The 25256-nt window shown below is 39.3% G+C and overlaps 1 protein-coding gene across 3 annotated transcripts in view; it reads left to right on the forward strand.

The window, feature by feature from the left end:
• The first annotated feature begins 61 nt into the window (after positions 1-61).
• Positions 62-25256, forward strand: part of TCEANC2 (transcription elongation factor A N-terminal and central domain containing 2) — a 33368-nt gene continuing 8173 nt past the window's right edge. For 2 of the 3 annotated variants that reach the window (XM_054573533.1, XM_054573545.1), the window contains exons 1-3: positions 62-220; positions 812-955; positions 10045-10186. In XM_054573533.1, coding sequence (XP_054429508.1) covers positions 854-955; positions 10045-10186 — 244 coding nt within the window. In that variant the 5' untranslated portion in view covers positions 62-220; positions 812-853. The remainder of the gene's footprint in view (positions 221-811; positions 956-10044; positions 10187-25256) is intronic. The other variant, XM_054573537.1, reaches the window with a different exon arrangement.

Genomic DNA, 25256 nt, shown 5'->3' on the forward strand with positions numbered 1-25256 from the left:
AAGAACTACAGCCGCTCTGGGCGCGACCTCGCCCACTTCCTTCGCAGTGCATGCTGGGGAGTGTGGTTTGCTGTGCTCCTGAGGCGCTCTGCGGGCTGACGGTCTCTGTTCGGAAAAACTACTGCCCTGTAAGGAAGCATCCGTTTACTTTTATTAGGCTCGGGGGACTCAGGAGATGTTCTCTGAAGGGGCCTAGCTGCTGCCAGGGCTGCTTTTCCTGGTGGGTTTCACGTCAGACCGTTGCTAGTTCCCCTTTCTGGGCTCCCTGAGTGCTGAGGGAAGAGGAAGATGGTGTTTGTTTTTGCTTGGGAATCCGGAGGACTAGTCGCGGGTAGGGTCCTTTGACCACCAAGCAGTTCATGGAGATGGCTGCTTCCTGTGAGGACCCTGCTGAGATCTGGAAGTGGTTGTTGGTTGCTGGTTACTGGGGGAGCCCTTGGGATTGCGGCTGTGCTGGGGTGGTTGTTAAGAGAGCTTCCGTTTAACCCAGTGGAACAACTTTAACCCTGCCACAACCCAACCTAAGTTGAAAGAGGCTTGTCACTACGACCAGTATTGGCTTGGATCGATATTGGAGTCCCCACCACAGTGTGCACTTCCGAAAGTTGGGTCCTTCCTAACTCAGACCCACCATTGTACAAGTTTCATTTCTTAGGAAGATGTTTCTTTTTCAAGGAGAAAATCTTCCTGTAAATAGTCCTCATGATTCAGGAATGCTTCCAGAGTGTATAGACCCGATAGTGTCACTTTAGGGAGCACACATTCCAGCAGTTTTGATGACGTTTTAGAACCTGCCCTTTTTCTTGAGCAGGTCACACTGCAAGCACGTGAAGGTAGTTGGAGTCCCCTAGAAATGGATAAATTCGTCATTCGAACGCCTAGACTCCAGAGTAGTCCTCAGAAGAAAAATCCTGGAAGAAAGCTTTACAAGCAGGCCACGATTGAATCTCTGAAGGTGAGAGGGGATCTGGGACTTGAGAAAACATGCAAATGGACTACGATAGCAAGGTGGTGTGGAAGAGTTCTATGGAAGACCTGTGAATTATTTTTGCTCTGTTTCCTCCCCAAAGTGTACCCAACCACTCCTAATTTGTTTCCCCCATACCCTGTACTGACTTTTATTTATCAATTCCTGTATTCCTCTTACACTCTTCTCATTACTTTGGCTTTATAGTATATTTTTCCCCCTGTGTTATTCTTGTGCAAAATTTTGTCCATTAGGAATGTTAAAGTACCAAGTGATTCTATGTACCCTGTATAAACTCAGGCTGAGAGATGATTGTATACCCTCCTATCTTGTTGGCCAGAACTGTATCACATGACCTCCATCCATAGCTACAGCTGAGAGTGAAAGAGACTGTTTTAATGGACTCTTTGCAGCCTGAGTGTTTTAGCAAGAAAGAATCAAGGAATAGAGACAGAATCAAGGATAGACAACTAAGAATAAGTCAATCAACAAAGATACCCAATTAATCTGTTTCCTTTATTGGTTTCTCCTCCTCTACTAGTCCTCTACTAGACTTCTAATGTTTGTGCTCCCAAGAGCTTTGTCATGTCTCACGTATTTAGCCAGGGTGATCTTATTCATCTTAAGACTTCCCATGCTGATGACTGCTTATTTGGACCTCCAGCCTAGATTTCTTTGGGTGAGAATGGAATCTGGGGCTACAGAAAATGTGCAAAGAATTGTGATAGCAAGGTGGCATTCTGTGTACTTGACTTATATACTCAGATGGACTCTTCTAGATATGCCACAGGCTTACCAGATCCAGAAAAGAAAGCAATGAAGGGGAGTACAGTAAACAACAGCCCAGGGTTCTAGCCCTTACTGTGCAACTGGGAGTTCTTCAGCAAGTCATTTCCTTCTCTGGGATCTGTTTGCCCTCATTTGTAAAATGTAGGGTTAAACAATGTCACTGTTTTTTGAAAGGAGCACTGTTGTCATTTGGGTTAAGATAATTCTTAATTGTTTGAAACTGTCCTGTGAGTTGTAGAAAGTTTTAATGACCCTGGCCCTCAGACATCTCCTATTGTTCTAACCAAGAATACCCTCATATTTCCAAGCAGCTATTGGTTGATTGGTTGAGACCTACTGAACTCTAGATCATCTTTAAAATCTTTCCTTGTCTTGCAGTTCTGTGACTTCATGGAACACATTCAAGTTTTCAACTGTCTATGTTTTTTTAGAGTATTCATGGATAATTGTATACAGCAGTGACTCTCAATGAGGGATGGTAGTGGGCAGGATTGTGGGATCAGACTGTGTGGAAGGAAAAAAGGAGGGTAATAATTAAACTACACGTACACTCACATACAAACACCCAGATTCTAATTTACTTCTACCTGACCCTTCTACCCTCTATGTCTCTACTATTGTGTCCCAGTTGAGAATCACTGTATGATGATGAGAATAGGTCATATGAAGATTATGGAATCAAGGTAAACAGTAGGCACATGGAATAACATTTCTATTAAATGCAATAGCTTTTCTTTCAAGCTTGTTATTTATTCTCCTGTATTTCTTTTTATACCCATATACCAAGTAACTAGGACTAGAAACGGAAACATCCTTAACTCTTTTCTCTCTTGTATCCAGTTTTTCAATTCTGCTTCCTAAAAATCTTTCCTGTCCTTACATCTCCCACTATGAATTCAAAGCTGTTATTCTTATCTAGAGCAGTGCCATGGCCTGTTAACTTAGCATCCCCCTGTCATTCTCTTCTCCACACATTAGCCAGAGAAGTAAGTCTTAAAAAAATGAAAATCTACTCAAGTCATCTCCATGCCTAATCCTTCAGTGGTTTCTCATTCCCTGTCAATAAAGGCATTTCTTTATATGACACACAAGGCCCTCTATGACCTGGTACCTGCCAGCCTCATCCTCTGCTGGCTTTTCTAAAGTACATGTCATCCAGTGTCAGCCACTCACAATTTACTGATATGTGCTCTTTCATACCTGTGTACTGTTGCATATGCTTTCCTGTTTCCCTAGAATGGCTTTATTCCCTTCTCTTGGAGATGATATGGTATAGTTATTAAAAACACAGACTCTGGAGCCAAACTGTCTATGTTAAAATCCCAGCTCTACCATTACTGTTGGTGTGATGTTGGACAAGTTATTTAGCATCTCTGTGTCTTTTGTCATCTATAAAATGGGATTATAATAATATCTATAAGGTAGTTATGAAGTTTGAGCAACTCAATACTCAAGGTGGGGCAAAAGAAGGTTTACAGTTGTGAGTATGCAAAACAGTTTATTCTTGTGTTACTATTTTCATATTATTTTCCATACAAACAACTGTAAACCTCCTTTTGACCCACCCTCTATGTAAAGTGTTTGCAACAAAGCCTGGCACATTCTAGGTACTATGCAAGTGTTTATGAAATCCTGTTTGTTCACCATGATCTAATTCAAGAGTCTCCTCTACTATGAGGCCTTTCCTGACCACCTTTCTGTCCACCACATACAGAGCCAATATAATCACTTCCTTCTTGTTGATTTAAAAAATAAAACAGCCAGTTATTTGTACCAGTAAAGATGGGTTTATTTGGGATTGGCAGAGAACTGAAATTCAACACAAACATTCTATGAGGTCTGTCCAGAAAGTATCCATCCATATAATATGAAAAACAGAGACAGTTATTGAAGAAGATACAAGATACAAGAAACATTATGCATAGGACAAAGATGCCTCAGTCCCCTTCACAGTAGGCACCTTGGGACCTCACACAGTTCTCCCAGTCGCCATCAGCTGCCCCATTGTATTTTCCTGAATGTCATCAATGGTCTGAAATCTCTTCCTTTTTAAAGGTGATTTTAGTTTTGGGAAAAGCCACAAGTTGCAGGGCACCAAATCAGGGCTGTAGAGGGACTGAGTCACCTGGGTGATTTGATGTTTCACCAAAAAACTCTGCACGTGGCATGATGCATGAGGAGGCACATTGTCATGATGAAGCTGCCAATCACCAGTTGCCATAGCTGTGAATCATCAAGAATAGTTTCCGCAGAGGAATGTTCAAGCTTAACACAAAATTCGATGCAGATTTGTTGTGCTACTCAGTCATTTTTAATGTGATGGCCACACAGTATACAAGCTCACTAGTGGCATCTACCACCCCCACTGAATAGTACAGTGAAGTCATCATTTGTTCCCACAGACACATTCTAGTCCACTCTCCTTGGCTGCTGGGTTACATCAATGTTGTGCAAATCATTCTCATTATGTTAACAATGGCTGGACTTTTTCTGGGCAGACCTTGTATAGCACAAGCTACAGGCAAGTTGAGTAAACAAAGGAGAGCAAACTTTATAGAGAAGAAAGAGGAAGTTGGGGAGGGGTGCTTTGAGGGTAAGTCCTTTGGAGGAAAGAGTTCAGAAGTGGTGATGGCTTCTAATTGGCTGAGTTTTGAGGATTGCCATTGGCTGTGTTTGTTGCTGGGCAAGTAGAAAATCTTCCATCTACCTTTGGTAGTACAGTAGAGACACTTCTTATTGGGAATGCAAGCTATGATCTCTTCCTATTCAGGTCTGCAGTTGGCATCTATTGGTAGTTTATGACAGCTCCTTCTGACCTCCAAACTCCATTTTAAATGAGGTTCCTTTATTGTTTTACATTCTCTAAGCCATCTCTGTGTCTTCTTTCAAAAGTGTCTTTTTGTAAAAGATTTTATTTATTTATTTTTAGAGAGAGGGGCAGGGAGAGAGAAAGAGAGGGAGAGAAACACCATTGTGTGGTTGCCTCTTGCGCACCCCCTACTGGGGACTTGACCTGCAACCCTGGCATGTGCCCTGACTAGGAATCAACTCACAACCCTTTGGTTCACAGGCCAGCACTCAATCCACTGAGCCACACAAACCAGGGCCCATCTCTGTATCTTAACATGCCCCTGCCATTGCACTTGTTTGTACTTAATTGTAAGTTTCTTTACATGCCTGTGCCCTCCTACTTAAAAGTGCTCTAAGCTTCTTAAAAGAGTATGTCTTATTTATGTTGTGTCCCCTGTGCCTAGCACAGGGCTTGGCATATAGAAGTCTGCCATACATTTTTCTGAATGACCAAATGAACTTAAACTCTAAAAGCCTTAGCATGGCATATATTACCCTTTCTGTTCTGACCCAGTGAGCCTGTCATCTCATCCCTTGTAGCTTCCTGTTCACAGAAATACTTCCCAGCCACACCGCATTGCTTGCTGTTTTCTGTATAAGCTATTCTCTTTCGTGCTTCTGGGGCTTTGAATGTTGCCGGTCCCTTCTCCTGGAAAGCCTTTCTCTTTCTTTTTACACAGTGAATTCCTACTCATTTGTCAGCCCACTCAAATGCAACTTTCCTTGTGAATTCTAGATTATAAATTTCATGAACATAGGGTCCTTGGTTATTTTATTTACCTCTGTATTCTTGGACCTGTTGTAGTGCTTGACACATATTTAAGTAGTCAGTAAATATTTGTTAAATAAGTGAATGTTGAAAGGCTTTCTAGATCCTTTGGGAGAGTTAATCCTTCCCTCTTCAATACCCTCTTAGCACTTGGCTCAATTATCTCTTATAGCATTACCTCACTATATTTTATTTATCTGATTACCTGTATTTCCTCAGTCTAATATAAACTCCTGAAGACTGAGACACAGTGTCTTATTTTGTTCTAATTCTGCTCCAAGACCTAATACAGTCCCTGCTACATTGTAGGTAAAAATTTATTGAGTAAATAAGAATCATCTGTATTTGGAGATGCCTTTGTAGGGTCTAGATATTAAACTATTCTATAAATATTATTATTATTATTATTATTATTATTAAAAGATTTTACTTAGTTATTTTTAAAGAGAGGGAAGGGAGGGAGAAAGAGGGGGCAAGAAACGTCAGTGTGAGAGGGAAACATTGGTCCAGGCCTGGGCCTGAGCATGTGTACCCAGGCCTGTGCTCTTACCTGGAATCAAACTAGTGATCTCTCACTTTGTGGAATAACACCCATCCGACTGAGCCACACAAGTCAGGGCTCTATAAATATTATTGTGAAATAATTTTATGTCTAGCACTATGCTAGGCACTCTAGGGAAAATAAGAGACATTCAAGGTCAAAGTATGAGTCCTCATGGGACTTCCTATTAGAGGATCATAGCATAAGAAATTATTAAATAATGATACAAAATCATATGTGATTTATTACACAATAATTGTTTTTTGGTTAATAAGAGTAAGAGAGAAGAGAGCTCAGTGTCTATTTTAGTGGTCAGAGAACCTTAAAGGGGATTGAAAGACTTGGCTAGGTAGAGAGAAGTAGTGACAGATAACTATTCAGTAAGTGGCACTTTCTGTTCTCTTTCCTTTATACACACACACATGCTTACTTTCATGTGTACACAATGACAAATTAAAACCAAGTTGAGTTGGGGTGTGAGTTCTAGAGAGTTAGCTAGCTCTACTCTCTGTCAAATGATTTATTGCCACATACCAGCATCACATTTTGATGCCAAAAACTGTGCTGAATGTTCAAGCCTCGATTTCCTCATCAGTAACATCGGAAACAACATGATCTAACCTGCAGTGTTGTTGTGAAGGCTAAGTAAATAAATACATGTTGAAAGGGTTAAGCAGTGTGCCTGGGATGTAGTAAAAACTAAGTTTCCTTTTTTCATGTACAGAAAAGGAGAGGCTTGTATAGTAAAACTAGAACTGAGAATGATAATGTTGATGGTAATAGTAGTAATGACGACTACTATCATTTATTGAGCCCAATTCTATGGGCTAGGCATTTTGCTAAGTGCTTTTCATAAATTAACTCTTTATATTCTAATAACAGCTCTGTGAAATGGATGCTTTTATCATTTATATTTTACAGATGAAGAATCTAAGGCACAGAGAGAGTAAGTAGTTTGCACAAAGTCATGCAGCTGTAAATGGCAGAGCTGGGATTTGAACTGGATGATCTGATTGTACAGTTTGCCACTTATAGGAGAAACTATTAAAAAAAGTGGAGGTTTCTGAATGCCATGTAAAGAAAGTATAAAAATCTTAGAATATTAGGACCATTGTACTTCTGTTATCAGTATAGTACAAGTAATTTTGCCATCGCCTTATCATATTCAATAAAAGTGATAATCGGTAGAGCTCATATATGTATATTTGAATGGTAAAGGTTAATTTGGTTAAGCTCTTCTTACTCCATTAAGGGTAAGTAATTTCTTCTGTTGGTTGCAACAGGAGAATTTATTTTATTAAAAGATTCTAGAACACACTAATTTTTTTAGGTTCAGCACCTAAGAATGCTCTAGAAACCTTTCCTTCCTTTGTAGGATTGACTAGCCAATATATGTCCCTTGCCCCCACCAGTGTAATGGTGCCATGTTATTGCTTATGAGAGAATCATTGTCCCTAATTGGTTTTGTCAAACTTGATATTTCAGCCAGCCATAACTATAAGACCAGATGGTATTTTGAAGAGCACCTCTTCTTTCTGGCAATAACCATTCCACTACTCGTTGTAGCTATCCCATTGATATTTCATGTTCACTTCCCTTTTTCCTCTCCATAATTCTGATACAAACTTGAAATATCTGTTTTGGGCCCATATTTGGACAGAAATAAGGAAACATTCTTTGGTATGTATGGAATTCTTCTGCTCTGAAACTGACTGTTATATTTTCTATTTCTGCCCTAAAATTTCAGATCTGAAAACTATACTGTACTTAGTCCTTGAGGGTAGAAATGGCTTTGTTCAATTACATGTACTGTGCACTGGGGATCGAGAGACAAATGAATTATTCCAGCCCTCAAGTTGCTCATAGTCCAGTGGGGAAGACAGCCTTGTAGATAACTATATGCAGAAAGCAGAGATACAGTAATAGAAGTCTGTACAGAATACAAAGGGACCCAAAAAGGAGTTTGGTCAAATGTGGTGGGAGAGAGGCAAGAATGGCTTCATAAAGAAGGTGATGCTTGAATAGAGTCTTAAAAAATAAATAGGCAAAGAAACAACATCTGAGGCACAGAGTGAAATGCTGTGATTCATTTAGGCAGCTTTAAATACTTTGGTGTATCTGGAGCAAATGAAGAGGCTGAAAATGATGTCAGGAGCCAAGTCATGTAAGGCCTTTTATACCATGCTAAAGAGTTTAGGTTTCTGTAGTTCCATATGCTAGAATGAGCTGAGTGGAACCCTGAACCTCATTTTGACCATGTGGAAGTGCTGAATAAAAAGTCTCTTAACACAGAGCTGAACTTGAAAGCAAGAACAAGAAATCCTCAGGTGCCAGGAAAAAAGAGGAAATCTAAACCCAGAGCTGCAAGTGGGAGCTGAAGTTGAATAGTTCTATTGAAATCAGATGTAATGCTTAGGGGCTAGGGTTTAAGGGCCAGTATGGGGATTGCACATAAGTCCTCAGGCTAATAACCCCCTTTTGAAGCTGAGAGCCAAAACAGGGCTAACATGTCTGAGAAAAATGAACTAAAGAAATTCCATTAGTCTAATGAAACAGCATAAAGATTGTGATCTTCCCAAGGTTTTGGATGAAAAAAAAGAGTTCACTAAAATAAAGTAGAACCCCACACTTATTCTGTGCATGGAGATATATATCTATATATTTACATTAATATATCTCTAGGTGTATATATAGTTTAAATAGACACTATCTATAATCCTGAATATTCATTAGGAGAATAGATTTTTAAATTTCTAAGATACTTGTATATACAGTACTATTAAAGTGGTTCATCTGGCCTTACATATATCAATGTGAATAAATGAAAATATATTTAGTAAAAAAGCAAGTTGCAGAATGATCTGATATTTATACTTTCCTACTGAAAATATCCCAGAGCAGTAAAACCTGATTAACATAGTATCACAATGGAAAGTAAGCTTTTCCTGTCTTTACCTCTCCTCCTTTTCATAGCTTTGAACCTGGAAGAGTCAGAGATCAAAGCAAAGAAGCCGAATGCTGGAGAAGGGGGAGGAGGAGGAGGAGAAGGAGGAGGAGGAGCAAAAATAGGGAAGGAAGGGTCAGACATCTTCTCCTCCCAGCACTCCTGCTAGGCTGGAAGCAGACCCTAGCCAGGGGAGAGAGTTGAGACTTTTTGCTGTTGCTTTTTATTGAACTATCACGTGCATATAGAAAAGTGGACAAACCATGAGTGTACATCTTGACAGATTTTCACAAAGTGAGCACGCCTGTGTCACCAGTCTCCAGATCAAGAAGCAGAATATTGCCAGAATCCCAGAACCCCCAGTACCCCCACTTCCCTAACTGGGACCCATCCCCAGGGTAATAACCATCAAGATAAGAATTTTTAAATTATAAAAACAACTTTATTATTTTGTGTGTATTTACTATAGAAACTATAGAAAAGTTGCAACACAGAACAAACAACTTTCCTATCCCCTCATCCAGATTGCTTAATTTTTGGAGTTACACTTAATGGAAGTATGGTAGTTTCTTCTAGGAATGGAAGGAAGGAAATGAGTTTGTTGAAGGGTGTAAGGAAACTTAAACTTTGTAATGTTTTATTTATGAAAAATGGCAAAATGTTAACTTTTCATTATAAATAGTGAATTACTCTACCTCTCTGTGTTTGAAGTTTTAAAAAATTCTTCAAACAAGAGACAGTTTGAATTATATCATCTAGGAAGTGGGAACTGTTGAAGTGTGCTTTTATTGTTGAAATAAATTTGTCTTTATGACTTTTCTGCTCTCTGTCCTTGTCTATGAATTAAAACACTTAAGTGAGCTATAGGGTTGATTCACCTCAGCATCGTTTTTCTTTTCTTCTTATCCTTATTGCTTCTCACTGCTAAGTGCCCAGTGGTGTCTGACATGGTAAGATTAAAACTTGCACTTTTCCTAATAGATGCAACTCTCTTCCTGATTTGCAGTAAGCAGGACCTGCTTTTAAGCAATTACCCATCATTTGGGGCTATCACACACACTGTGCTGTGGTTCAGGTCATAATCAATAATTCAGATGTCAATAGGAGCCCCATTAGCTCAGGTGAAGGCAGATGTCTTTCTAATGAAAATGTTCCATTTTCCAAATGACTGTTCTTTTTCCCAGAGAGTTGTGGTTGTAGAAGACATAAAAAGATGGAAAACTATGTTGGAGCTTCCTGATCAAACCAAAGAGAATCTAGTTGAAACCTTACGAGAATTAAAGAAGAAAATACCCTCCAGGGAAGTGTTAAAATCAACAAAGATAGGTATGTTCTTTCTGAATATTATGTAAAGTGCTTATATTTTGTCTCCTTCTTCCTTTCCTCCCTCACTCAACAATGAAACTATGTGCTTTTCAAATTGTAAATGGTAAGAGACCATTGTTTTAAAAAGTTCCCATTGGTTGCTGACCAGTATTTTCATAATTCGAGGTCTATACAGAATGTATCCATCCATATAATATGAAAAATAGAGACAGTTATTGAAGAAGATACAAGAAACATTGTACATAAGACAATGATGCTTCAGTCCCCTTCAAAGCAGGCACCTTGGGACCTTACACAGTGCTCCCAATTGCCATCAGCTGCCCCATTGTATTTTCCTGAATGTCATCATCCTGAAAATCTCAATCCTGAAATCTCTTCTCTTTCAAAGGTGATTTTAGTTTTGGGAAAAGCCACAAGTTGCAGGGCACCAAATTGGGGCTGTAGTGGGGCTAAGTCACCTGGGTGATTTGATGTTTCACCAAAGAACTTTGCACGAGGCATGATGCATGAGCAGGCACACTGTCATGATGAAGCTGCCAATCACCAGTTGCCATAGCTGCAGCCTTCTGAATTATCCAAATAGTTTCCTCAGGGGAATGTTCAAGCCTAATGCAAAATTTGATGTAGATTCGTTGCTCTACTTGCTCAGTCACTGTGAACACAATGGCCACACAGTACACATGCTTACTCAGTGGTGTCTACCGCCCCCTGACTAGTACAGTGAAGTCATCATTGTTCATGTATGTGTATTCCAGTCCACTCTCCTTAACTACCAGGTTACAGTGATATCACGCAAAATATTCTCATTATAGTAACAATGGCTGGACTTTTTCCAGATAGACCTTGTCATATATATATATATATATATTTTTAATTACCAGAAAAATAAAATTAAAATACACAAAATATAAACCCCATTTTTTAAAATTAGATTCAACAGGTGTAGAATTATCCTGTCAAGTTGCTATAAAAGTTTCTAAATACTTCAGTTTTTATGCTTACCTTATGGACTGGTAACTGGCAGTGATCTATGGGTAGATAACATTTTGAGTGTGCTTGATGCTAGGTGTGCAGAAATGAATAAGACATGCTGTTTGATCTCAAGGAACTTAGGGTTTGGTGGAGAAATATGCATGTAGACAAATGTGAACATTAAGAAACTATAGGTTAAAAATAAAAGCATAGAAATAATGTCCTAAGTACCATTCTGATCTATATAAGATATATGCTGGCATAAAGAACCGAGTAGTCACTTTTATCTGGGGAATTCAGAAAAGGCTTCATAGAAGAGGTGACCTTTCAGTTAAACCTTGAAAGAGGCTTGGCTCTTCTGACTTGAGTAGAAATGACTTGCAAAATGTGGTAAATAAAAACAAAGATCCCTTTTACAAAAGGATCTTTGCTACATCATTTGTTATAGCATTGGAGATATTTAAAAAATAAGTCAGGGACTATGTTGAATTGCCATTTTAGTACAGTACACAACTGTGAATAATATGCAAGGGAGAGCCAACATGTGTTCTTCAAGCTGCTCCTAACTCCCTAGGGAGTCCAGGGTAGTCATTCACAGCTGCTGTTCTTGCCCTCACACTAGTGCAGCCATTGCCTTCTCTGCCTCCCCTTGACCTCTTGTTCATGAGAAGCAGGAGAGAAAGCAGCTTCATACTGGTGCTAACAGCTGGCAAGAGCTGTGTGAAACCCCCCAGAGACCCCCCTAGAGTCTTGAGAGTTGCACCCCTGTAATATAAACCAGAATCTGAGAAAATTAGATGCTTAAAGAACATAAAACCCTATTATTATAGCCAAGGAACTGCTCCCATCTGCTGGTAGATTTTCTCTTTATAGGTTGTGGTCACTAGAGGGCAATAAGACCATTCATTTGAGCAGATAAGGTATTTCTACCAGTAGAGGGTACTAGTGATTAATATTTTATGACATGTATATATTTACATATATGTATGTATCTGTTCATATTTAGGCATACAACATAGTTACTATTTATGATCACATCTTAAATACCAACATAATAGGCTGGACTTGTTCTACAAATACAGAACATGATAATTTAAAAAAATCATTTCTATTTGTCCTTTGAGCAAATTGTGAGTATGCTTTTAAGTATGGGTGTGTCTGATCAGAGATTTCAATTCAAGGATCATAATGAAACCACAACAAGGTGGCTTGACTTGGGAGGAGCTGGAAACCACCTAACTCTGAGTCTTGATCCTACCCTAACCTTCCCTAAACCTGAGGTTGTATAGAGTATAAGTGTTTCTTGATTTCTTTGTAGTTACGACAATTGCTAAGCCCAGGACTCATTTGGATCATTGCCTGAGCATGTTTACATTCCTCCACCTTTAGCCTCCTGCCTGTCCCTATCCTGTGGGCTATAAGAGACAAATATTTACTGAGGGCCTTCTTTGTGCTAGGAACTGTGTTGGCATAATAATGGAGGCAGCTATTTTGCACACTTCTTTGAAGCCTGCAGTCTAATGGAAGGGCAGACAATTTAACAAGACTTTATCGGACAGTATAATAAGTGCTCTGATGATTGGGAGAAGTTAGCCTAAGGAGTATATGCGTTGGGAGCAGAAGAGAAGGTGTTGAAGAATGTGTCAGGCAGGGAATATATTATGTGAGCTGTACACAGGGCTGGAGGTAGGAGAGAACAGGATGCACTGAAGAAACTAAAAGAAGTTTGGTATGTTTGAGGTCAAGCTGGGGAGACAGTCTGGACCAGATAGAGAAGGTTCTTTTTAAGCCATTCAAAACTTTTTGGTCTTAACAGTTGTTTTAATTATCTATCCCTGTGTAAAAATTAGCTCAAAATTTAGCAGCTTGCTCTGGCTGGTGTGGTTCAATAAATTGAACACCAGGCTGTGAACTGAAAGGTGGCTGGTTTGATTCCCAGTCAGGGCAAATGCCTGGGTCGCAGGCCAGGTCCCCAGTTGGGGGTGTGTGGCAGGCAACTGATTGATGTCTCTATCCCTCCTTTTCTCCCTCCCTTCCCCTCTCTCTAAAAATAAATAAAATATATTTTTAAAAGTTAGCAGATTAAGTATTATTATCTTACACAGTTTTTCTGAAAATCAGGAATTTGAGAGCTGCTTGTCTGGGTGATTCTGGCTCACAGTATCTTAAGAGATTCAGTCAAGTTGTTGGCAGTCGTTGGCTGTGGCTGTAGTCATCTGAAAGTTTGACCAGAGCTTAAGGATCTGCTCAGAATGGCTCACTCTCAGAATTGCTGGTAGGAGGCTTTAGTTTTTCAACACTTGGGCATCTCCTTGGGGCTACTCATGACATGGCAGCTGACTTTCTCCAGAACAAATGATCCAGGAGAGAACAACCAAGGTGGAAGCTACAGTGCCTTTTATAACCTAATGTCAGAAGTGACATGCCATCACTTCTATCATATTCTGTTGGACACACAGATCTACCCTGGTACAATTTGGGGGGCAAGTACACACTTGTTATGAATACCAAGAGGTGAAGGTCACTGGGGACTGTCTTATAGAATGGCTACCATCATATGTATTTCTTTTTATTAAGCCAAGATTTATTATACTTCTTGGACATGCAGGTTTGTGTTCATTTGTAGGAATTTTATAGCCATTATCCCTTCAAAAGTACCTCTCTTTCATTCTATTTCTTTGTTATGAGATTCTACAATCAGAAGTATGTTTGACCTTTTATTTTTCATATCCCTTAGCTTGTCATGTATATATATATATATTTTTTTTTTTTTTCCCCCCTTATCTCCTTGTCTCTTGTAATGTTCTGGGCAGTTTCTTCAAATGCAATTCTTCCAAATCACTAATTCCCTTTTTAGCTGACTCTAATCTGCTATTTAACCCATATATTAAGTTCTTTATCTCAAAAATTATTTTTCATTTTTATAAGTTTCCTTTTCTCCCTAAATCTGTCTTTTAAGTATTATTTGTACATTCTTATGATTGTGCCTTTTATTTCTTTAAGCATTTAATATATAGTTCTTCTGTATTTTTCACCTGACTGTTCTTATATGTGTAGTCCTTGGAGCTTTAAATCTTGTTTACTGTTTCTGCTGACTCTAATGGTGCTTGCCTTCCCATGTGTTTGTTGATTTTTAATTGTGAGCACGTTATATTCTTTCTGTCTATGGGAATTGAGTGGGACTAAATTGGAGAAGTTTCCCTCTAGAGGGGATTAGCTTCTTTTCTTTTTTTGTTTCTACCAATAGTGAAGGGTCACCCCTGACCTGGAGTTCTTTAGCACACTTCTCAAGGATCCCAGCTCAATATTAGACTCCCAGGATTAGCTCTCCCACTTCACCACTGACCCAAAAGCAAGTATTTCAGCAGTGTGGCTGTTTACATCAGCCCTTAATTTAACCCCACCCCTCCCCGTGCCTAACCCTTTAGCCTCTGCTTACATTTTTGAAAGAGGGAATGAGGTTTTTTTTTTTTTAAATCTAGAACCTAATTTTACTGCAGTGAAAGGATAGCTTTAGTCCATAATAAAGCCTGAGACCCTAAAGGTAGTAAGTGATTATTATTGGAGAATTTTGGGTGGAGGAGTGACATATTCACAGTAGCATTTTAGAAAAAAAAAAATCATCTGGCTGCCATGTGAGGAAATTATTGGAGAAAAGCAAACCTAGAAACAGAAGCCCAGTGAGGAAGCTACTAAAACATCTGGTTGAGAAATATGGGTATCCTGGATGGGATAGTAGTCATGGTGATGGAAAGGTGTAGTTGCAATCAAGAGACATAAATGGAATAAAATCCCAAAGAACCTAGAGAATGATTGGATGTTGGGAATAGAGATAAAGGAGTAAAGGCTGAAGCCTAGATTTCTGTTATGGCCAAGTAGGTGGATGGGAGTACCACTCATTAAGATGGGAAACAGCAGATTTGGAGGTGGAGAGATCAATAAATTTAGTTTTAGACTTACTGTGTTTGACATACTGTGGGACTTCCAAGAGATGTTGGATATACAATGCTGAAGCTAAGGAAAGACTGTAAGTATATACTTGGGAGTCATCATCAACATATAGTTAGAAATTGAGGCAATGGAAATAGGTAAGCTTGCCCAGGAAGAGTATTTAAGAAAAGCATAGCCCTGGCTGGTTGGCTCAGTTGGTTGGAGCATCCTCTTGTACACCAAAAGGTAGTGTGTTCGATCTCTAGTTAGGGCATATACCTAGGTTGCGAGTTCTATCCCCTGTCGGGGCATGTATAGGAGGCAGCCTATCGGTTTTTCTCTCTCACATCTATGTCTCTCTCTCTCCCTTCCTCCCCTCTCTAAAATCAATAAACATATCCTTGGGTGAGAGTTAAAAAAAAAAAAAGAAAAACATAGAGCTAAATCCAAAATCCTGCAGCACATCAATATTTAGGAGACTTATAGAAAGAGACTGAGAAAGTGTGACAAGGGAAGCAGGAGAGAATGCTGTCTTGAAATGGGAAGGAGTATTTCTAGGTCAGCAGCATTCGTTGTTCTCAGAGTCAAATATGCTAAATCTAAAAATTACACATTAGATTTTGCAACTTAAAATCATAAATGATTTTGGTAAGGTCAAGGGCAGGGTTGAGGCAGAAGGTTGAGGAATGAGAAAGCAGTAAAGAAATGAAGCTGTGAAATAAACAATTCTTTCCAGAACTGAAAGAAAAAAGAGAGGCAGCAATATCACAAAGGGAATGTGTGGTTGAAGAAAGTTGTCATTTTTAAAAGAGGAGAGATTCTAACCTGTTGATCGACAGATTTGTAGAGAGACCTTATCAGGGAGAATGCCCTGGACTTAATATGGATTGCCTGTGGAGGTGAGGAGGCCAAGATTCTTCTTTATTTTGTTCTACTCTTACACTCTTCACTGGTTCTTTCAGCCTTCAGACAGACTCAAATCTTGCCTTTTAATTGTCTTTGCCATCTCTTACAGACACTTTGTTTTTCTTCTTCCTTTATAGCCAGATTCCTTTAAAAATGACTAATAATCACAAGTCTCATTTCTGTACCTCCCATTCCTTCATTGAACACTTTTCCTGCTGGCTTCTCCCACAACCACTATTTTTCTCTCCCAGGATATGAGTGATTTCATTCTATCCATGTCCAATAATCTTATCTTGTTTCTCATCTTCCCAGAACCATGAATTTGAGACCATTGATTAATCTTTTTTCTGTCAACATAAATGACACTGAACTTGTTGCCAGTTTGGTTTTTTTTTAATGTTTATTTCATTCTTATCCCTTACCTGAGTTTGTAATTACTTATTTACTTCTTTATTTCTTTATTTTTTATTTACTAAACAGTAACCCTAGGCCAGCAGGACGATGGGACACATTTTAGTGTGGCATTTCAAATGTTAATGTGGCATATAGATGGAGCTCAGGAAATATTCATCGAATGAATGAAAATGACAAGTTCAAATAAGATTTTCTCCATGACTCTTTGTAGCTTTTTATATTCCTGTTTCTTGTTTTTCTGTTTCTTCAGTCCTTGTCCCCTGTTCCTTAATGGGGAACTTTTCCATAAAACTCTGACCTCAGTCTTGCAGCTGCTTTAGAGTATTTCAACAGAGAGCCTTTCCACTCTCGGGCTTAACTGAGGCCTTAATTCAGACAACTCTTGGATGTGTATCTCCCGTCCTGATCCAGTTTTGAATCTTAGATTTTTAGAAATGCGGTTCCAATTTATATTCCTACTATTTTCTTAAAATCATATTAATTAATAGGTTAAAATAGATTGCTTTCACTTACTGCAGAGAATGAATTGTTTCCTGTGTGTTTATTGGCACTTTGTCCTTTTTTTGTGAATTGTTTGTATTCTTTGTTAATTTACTATTGAGATCTTATACTTTTTGCTCTTTCTGTACTTGGTAAATGTCAGCGTCATAAAACTTAAATTCATTTAGCTACCTAAATTTATAAAGGAAGAAACAGACCCAGAGAGATGAAGTGATTTACCCAGGGCCACACAGTGAGTTAGCATCAGAGATATAACAAGAACCCAGGTCTCTTGGGGCAATGCTCTTTCCCGGTTAGCAGCAGACTGTCAATGTGCCCTGGACCCTAGCCATATATGCCTTTATATGGCTATTGGACCATCTCTATGGTGCTGCTACCTGCTCAAACTCACGTCTTTTAAACAGAATTTAGTGGCTTTTCTTGTGTACCTCAAGTGCAGGTTTTCTCCTGGTATTCCCATTTTAGCAATGCTTCTAGCATTTTGCTCTGACTTGAACTCTCCAGGTAGAAATGTCCAGCAGTTAGTAGGAGATGTGGAACTGAAGCTCACATGAGAGCTTTAGACTTAAAATACATATTTAGAAGTCATTTGCATGGAAGCATTTGCTTAAAATCACCTATGTGCATGAATTCTCTGGGTGAAAGAAAAGATTAAAGAGCTAAAGGGTAGAACTTGGAAGATTCATGGTGGGGCAGTGGGAGGAGGAAGAAGAGCCAATAAAAAGGCAGAGGGAGCATAATTAGAGAGAGAAGAAGAGAGCCAGGACTTCTGTATTGGGCATGAAGACCAAGGAGGAGAGTGTTTTAAGAGGCAAGGGAAATGAGTGGCCTCACCGTTCTCACGTGGTCTGGGAAGTTGAGGACCAGCTGGGCGAAGGCCTTTGGACCTAGCACTTAATGGGGTCTCTGTGAATGGACACCTTTGTTTTATTTTGTTATTTTTTAACACTTTTTGATTTTTATTTCTTTTTAAAGATTTTATTTATTTATCCTTAGAGAGAGGGAAAGGGAGGGAGAAAGAGAGGGAGAGAAACATTGATCGGTTGCCTCTCGCACACCCCTAACTAGGGACCTGGTCTACAACCCAGGCATGTGCCCTGACTGGGAATTAAACTGGTGACCCTTCAGTTTGTAGGCTGGTGCTTAATCTGCTGAGCCATACCAGTCAGGGCTTAACAATTTTTTAAAAGAGATTTTTATTTATTTATTTTTAGAGAGAGGGAAGGGGGGGGGAGAGAGAGAGAAACATTGATTGGTTGCCTCTCATACGCAACCTGACAGGGGACGGAACCTGCAACCCAGGCATGTGTCCTAACTGGGAATCGAATTAGTGGCACTTCACTTTGAGGGATGACCCCCAACCAACTGAGCCTCACTGGCCAAGACTGCCTTTATTCTAAAGGACACTGGTGGGTACGAGGTATCAAGTAGGTGGCCGATAAGGCAGTGGAGTTAGGCCTTGTGTTCTCAACCTGGTGAGCAAGCATGCTCCACTTTGCAGTGCTGTATATATGAATATTCTGGGAAAAGTCTTATGTCAATCATATTGATCTGATTTCAGAGATGTCTTATTTTCATTTATGATTGATTAACAACAAGAAAACCTATATTTACTAAGTGCTTTCCCAACTATGACTTCATTTGATACACATAACAATTCTGGAAGGTAAATGTTATTTTCTCCACTTTACAAGTGGGAAAAATGAGGCTTACAGAGTTTAAAGTAACTTGCCCAGGTCAGAAAACCAAATAATAAGAGACAAAGCTAAGATATTCTTATACCATGTCATACCACCTCCTGAAACCTAAAGATGCACCCTTGTCCATGACAAGCTTTTACTTGTCCTTCAAGATCCAGGTAAAACATAATCTATGCGAAGCTAAAATTGTTTGTTGAATGAACAAATTGAGTGAGTGAGTGGGTGGATGAATGAACAGGTATGTGATTGGACTTGCCCAGGGTCACAGGAGAAGTTAGTGGCAAAGACCTTTCAAATAGCCATCTGTCTCAAGTTGTGCCATAGATTCCTACTTTCAGCAATCCTGAACTACTCATAGGCTCTGTATTCATTTTCTATGAATAATACCATAACAAATTACCATAAAATTAGTGGTTTAAAACACAGATCTATTATCTCGTGCTTTTGTGGGTCTCGGCTAAAATCAAGGTGTTGGCAGGGCTGTGTTCCTTTCTGGAGACTCTAAGGAAGACTCTTTTTCCTTGCCCTTTCCAGTTTCTAGAAGCTACCTGTATTCCTTAGGTTGTGGTTCCCTACCTCCATCTTCAGAGCTCGAGGGTTGAATTCTTCTCACACTTCATCTCACTGACCCACCCTCTGTCTCTACCACCTTTCAGGAATGTGATTAGATTGGGCCCACCAAGATAATCCACTTTAATCCACCCTATTTTAGAGTCCTTAATCTTAATCACATCTGCAAAGTCCCCTTTTCCATGTAAAGTAACATACAGGTCTGAGGATTAGGGCATGGCTGTCTTTGGGAACCATCATTTTGCCTACCACAAGCCCTCAAATTTTGCCATCTACTTCAGGTTCCATGATCTTCTCAACTCTACTTCCTCTGTGAGTCCTGTCTCCTTGAGTCATTGTCAAGACCCAGGATGAGAATTTGCCTCTTTCCTGCTATTTCCTGGCCCCTTTACCAGCTGAATTAACTCCTCTGCCTTTTGGCCCTCTGTGGAGTTTCCCTTTCAGTACTGTCTTAGGACCTGTAACAGTTCCATGCATTGGTGTCTTTTGTGCCTAGATCTATCTGGAGCTCCTTGAAGGCGTCTTGGTCCTAACTGGGTTCTATCCCAGTGTCTAGCACAGGACCTGGTACATACATATCTAGCATGTGGTAATGTTTATTAAATGAGTGAAAGACTGCTTCCTGCAGGGAATTTAGCTTAATGTGCTAGGATGCAGAAACCCCCTACCTTTAAGCCCAGGGGACTTGACCTAGATCATAAGATCAGCCAGTGGCACTGCTTGCTTTAAAACATAAACTTCATGGAGCAAATAATGACTTTTGCAGATCATTAACTTCCTTCATGTAGCTACTGACCAACTTGTGACCTTGGGGAAAGGTCATGGATCCTCATTTGTTTTCATCTAAATCAGATGAAGGTAGAACTGTGTTATCACCAGAGGCAATAGTATAGGGTTAAAGCATGAGCTCTGGAGCCAAACTGCCTGTTTGAAATCTGGCCCTGCTTCTTACGTGTCATGTCTTTCATAAGTTACTTAACCTCTTAGTTCCTCAGGTTCTGTACCTATAAAATGGGGAATCACAGCAGCGCCTACCTCATAGGGTTGTCCTGAGAATTAAATGAGTTAAGATATGTAAAGCATTTACCACAGTGGTTAACTGTCATCATTATTGTTATCATGAAATTCCTTTTGTGATCCAAAATTTATGATTTTTGCCTTGTTTTTTCTGGAAGAGGGTTCCCTAGACCCCCGTTTGTCTTCTCGTTTCCTGCCCAGACGGTCTTTCCTGCTGTCACTCTTTTTTTGGAGAGGCCTTCCCTCTGTTGACAAGGCTTACATCTCCTTGGGCTCCTGAACAGCCATGGCCTTCCTGAGATGGTTTCCTTGATATTGGCAGAGTCTCCCAACCAGTCTGGGTGGGGATCCTGTGAGAGTTATCTGTGAGGTGTGCTGCCCCCTGCAAGCCAGGAGCATTGATTCCACTGCCCTAGCCTGTGAAATGAAGCCCTATGGCCACCTCACAAGGCTTGTATTTTTCTGATTTGGGAATACCAAGAAGGTGAACATGATCTCGATAGAGCCTTATTGAACACTCCCTGTGTTCCAGGTTCCTACTAACAGAGAAATACAGGGTGCTAGGGGTTAAGTGTGTTGGCCCTGGAGTCAAGCCACTTGTGTTCAAATCCTGGCTTCCACATTGACTAACTGTGAGACCTGGGGCCTGTTACTTTGCTGACCTTCAGTTTCTCATTTGTAAAAAGAGATATAAAAATAGTATTTAATTCATTGTTTAGTTATAAAAATTAAATAAGTCATGTAAAATCTGGAGTAGTAAGCAGAAAGAATTATTAGCAATGGGTAAAAATTATAAGCTTTTGATTTTCCCATTGCCTTTGGATTCTGTTCTTCACAGTATCATTCCATTATTTTGTTTACATCTGGTGATTTTCCCAATCAACTGCATCCATATTCAAATGTTAGTACAAAACCAATTTGAAAGCCAAATGTAAATTTTTAAATTTAACTTTGATTCAGTTCAGCAAACATTTGTTGATTATTCTGTGCTAGGCACTATTCTGGGAACTGGAGACATATTTTGGAGTAAGGCATGGGTTCTGCCCTCCAGATGTTTACAATTTAGAAGGGAAAGTGAGCATTTAAACATTCTAGGCAAAGGGAGCAATGAGCTAAGGCACAGAAATGTAAGAATGCCAGAGAGCCTAAACCAGAACAAGGATGTGCAAGCTGCTGTCTGTGGCTAGAACTTAATGCATGGACATAAAGGGGTAGAAGGGCTAGGTGTGAGGGGAAGGAGGAAAGAGGGCAATCTGGTGAGACGTAAGGCCAGAGAGGCTCAGGTCATCCAGAGCTTGGATGCTATACTTAGAAATTAATTTGAAGGCAGTGGAGAGAGCCACCGAAGGGTTTTTGGTTACGGGGTGATATGATCAAATTGTGGTTTAAAAAGATTATTTTTGACTTCAGGATAGAGGATAAATTGGAGAAGGCCAGACTAGGAACAAAGATTGATTAGTAAATCATTGCAGTAGACCTGTAGAGAGGTGATGGGGACCTGAATCAGGGCAGCAGTGAGGATGAAGAGGGAGTTGAAGAGGAAAAGGGAAAGATATAAGAAATGTTAAGGAGCCTAACTTGATAGCTTAATGGTGGTGCCATTGTGTGATAAGAAATACAGGAGGAGGGACTGAGGGGGATAATAATGAATTCATTTTCCGTTTTAGAAATGTTGAGTTAGAGGTGCTTGCAAAATACGCATGTAAAGATGTCTAGTAGGATACTGGATATTTGGGTCTTGTGTTCAGTGCAAGCCTTTGGGCTAGAAATACATTCTCAGTAGTCCTCTGCTTGCAGATGGTAGTTGGATCACAGGAGTGGGTAGGATTACTCAGGGAAGGCAGGCAGAGAAAGAAAAGAAGAGGCCAAAGACAGCACCCCAGCTGGGGTGCACAGATAAAGGCTGAGCAAGACATATGCAGTCAGCAGAAGAGATGGAAAAGGAAGCAGAAAAGCAGTAACAGGTGGTTTCTCAAAAAGCATTAGAAGAGAATATTTCAGAAGGAAGAAGGCGGCAGTGTCAGATGCCACTGAAGGATTAAGTAACATCAGGATGGAGAAGGTCTATTGGTTGGACAAGTAGAGGACTCTGATTGAAAACTTTCATGTCTTCAGTTCTCATATATAAAGCTGGAACAACAGTGCCTTTTATGGAGAGAAAAAAGGATAAGGTAGGGAACACATAGAAGGATCTCTACTCCAAAGAAGCCTGAATGAGTGCACCTCTATTACAACACAGCCTGCACTGTTAGGATTGCTTACAGGTTGAGTCAACCCACAAAGTTGTGAGCTGGACTGTCCCACTTCTCAGAGGACATCCATGATGACTTCATTATAAATTGTTTTAGACCTTTTCCTCTGCATATAAACACACATATGTGTTTATTACTTAAGTGTAATTTATGTTATAAATTATGTAATAAATAAATATTGGCTCACACTGTGCGTGCTCTTCTGAGAATCTGTTTTCTTTTTCCACTTATCTGAATAACCACCTTTCCATGTTGAACTATACTAGTCTTTAATGGCTGCAAAGTATTTATTGTTTGAATGGGCTATAATTTATTTAACAAGTTGGACCCCTAACGATGAGCTTGTATGTTGTTTTTAGCTTTTCACTGCCACAAACAGTAATGGAATGAAATTTTTTTAACATATATTTTCTTTGTACACCTTGGCAGGGTGAACGTAAGTTAAATTACGGGGACTGTGTCTTTCTCCTCTCCGTACCCTTGGGACCCTGCGTAAAGTAGGTGTTTAGTACAAATGTATTAAAACGGCCTGAATTTAGGTCTTGAGGTCGTCCTCCAGTGTCTCATTTATCTTTTCATTTTTAGCATCTATAACAATGACCAACAAAAATTTGCTTGCTGAATTAATAAACTCAAGGATATGGAGAACTCTGCTCAGAAAAGGAAAATACTGAGTAGTGACCAGCTCTTAAGTGATATGTGTATTTCAGAAGCACCTCGTTAAGCTTTGACAGCTAGGAAGCACCTTCCCTCTTCAGAGACATTCCTCTTCCCTGTCCTTGTGAGGAGTATTAACATATTCCTTTCTCTGGGCAGTAGAAAGGCTAGATGAAATTTCTAGATAGGTGATTGGTTTGAGTGAGAAGTTAAAGACTCTTGTTTTCCCTTCAAGGTTACATTTTTTTTTTTCCATCTTCAGGATGCTTGTCACAGAACCTTAAAAGCAGGTACATTTTCTTGTTCAGCCCTGAATGACAAGTGCTTAGCATAAGAGTGGGCATTCAGCAAATGTGTGGAGAGTAAATGAGTCATTAAGTGTTGGGCTATACAGTTGGCAGAAGCTAATGAACTTTCTAAATGTTTCTGACCATTTCCCCAAATGTAAATCCTTTTCCTGCTTCCTTTTGTTCAATGATGACTCTTTTTATTATATATTAAATCCTTGTATATAATAAGGTCTATTCCCAAGCTTCCTTTTTTATTTAGTAGGTCTATTTTTTGATGCTAGTCCATACAATTTTAATTATTGTTGCTTGTAATATATTCTAGTATTTTAAAAGGCTACTTATAACTGATAATTTCTCTTTTTCAAAATAGTATTTTATTCTTTTGTCCATTTATATTCCTACAGTAAGTCTAGATATATAGGTTGTAATCTAATAAAAACAGCCTATTAAGATTTTTGATTGACATTATATTAACTTCAATATATTGTCATTATTTTACTAACTTTCTATTAAATGATATGGTATTTTTCCCCTTGCCATTTATTTTAGCAAAAATATGTTATTTTTCATATGGGCCTCTCATTCCACAACATTTATTGAACTCCCACTCTCCTGATCCCACCTCCTGCCACTGTGCTGTCTGCTGGAGATACAGCCAGAGATAAACGCATCATAGCTCCTACCCTCAAGGAGCTTACTTTGGTGAACAAGAGAGATAACTTATCTAATTGCAACCAATTATAATAATTTTTGTGATGAACAGAAGTCCAAGGTGCTAAGGAAGCACAGAGGAAGTATAACAGCCAAGACTAGGAGTATTAAGGAAGACTTCCTACAGGAAGAAACTCTTGTACTGCATCTTAAAGACAGAATGGAAGTGAACCAGATGAAGTGGGAAGAAAGAGTATTCCAGGCAGACAGAATGTTTATTAGAGTATATGTTCAAAAGTAGAGACTTTCAAAATATTGGAGTGTTTTGGAGTTGCAAGTAGCTAGAGTATAGGATGACAGTGTGAGAGCTGGAAAGGAAGCTAGAAAGTAGGTGGGAGGGTGGCACATGATTGAAGGGATTTGTGTGACAAGCTGTGAATTTGGATATAAAATTGAAAGATTTAAGTGAAGCAGTGAAATGGTCAGGTTTATGTTTTAGAAAAAAATATCCCTAAAAGAGAAAATAATAAAGTTAAATAAAGGCTATTTTTGCTACTATAGAAGATGGCCTTAAGGGGCTCCAAACATCACATTTAGTAGTTTGGACTCAAAAGACTTGTAATCTATAACAGTCTGTGACCTTATTCCCCTTTTTAAAAAATGCCATTCACTGTTACAGAAGCCAGGTCTGTTGTTCTGTAGAATGTGCCACGTTCTCAATTTTTGTGTTACCTCATACTCTAACTTATTCCACTGCTTCTCATATTTTCTATAAACTAGAAGTTAGCTATGGATGACTCATTGGATTCTGGTTCATCGTTTTTTGAGGGGAGGATGTTGCAAGAATACTTCATAGGTAAGGCTGTGAATTGGTACCTCTGCCTGATAGTGTCACTCTTGGGGATGCTGATTGATCAGTGGTTCAGGTATGACAACTCCATTATAAATTTCCCCATCAACCTTTCAATGAATGAGTTCATCTACTGAGGATTATCACCTTCATGAATTATTTCACTATGGGCTACAATTCTTTTTAATTCTGTCAATCTTTTCACATTTATTAGCTGAATAAAGAACATTTCCACAATAACTAGAACTATTAGGTTGTTCTGAAATACAGTATGCAACAAAGAGATAAGAAAAATGCTTAATTCATTTTCTTTTATCGCAATTTTTGGATTAAGGAGTTGGTAACCTTAGTTGTTCTAGT

Source organism: Pteronotus mesoamericanus, unplaced genomic scaffold (genome assembly GCF_021234165.1).
Source record: "Pteronotus mesoamericanus isolate MK-2021 breed Mesoamerican mustached bat unplaced genomic scaffold, CSHL_Meso_final contig_105, whole genome shotgun sequence".
Classification (NCBI taxonomy): Eukaryota; Metazoa; Chordata; class Mammalia; order Chiroptera; family Mormoopidae; genus Pteronotus; species Pteronotus mesoamericanus.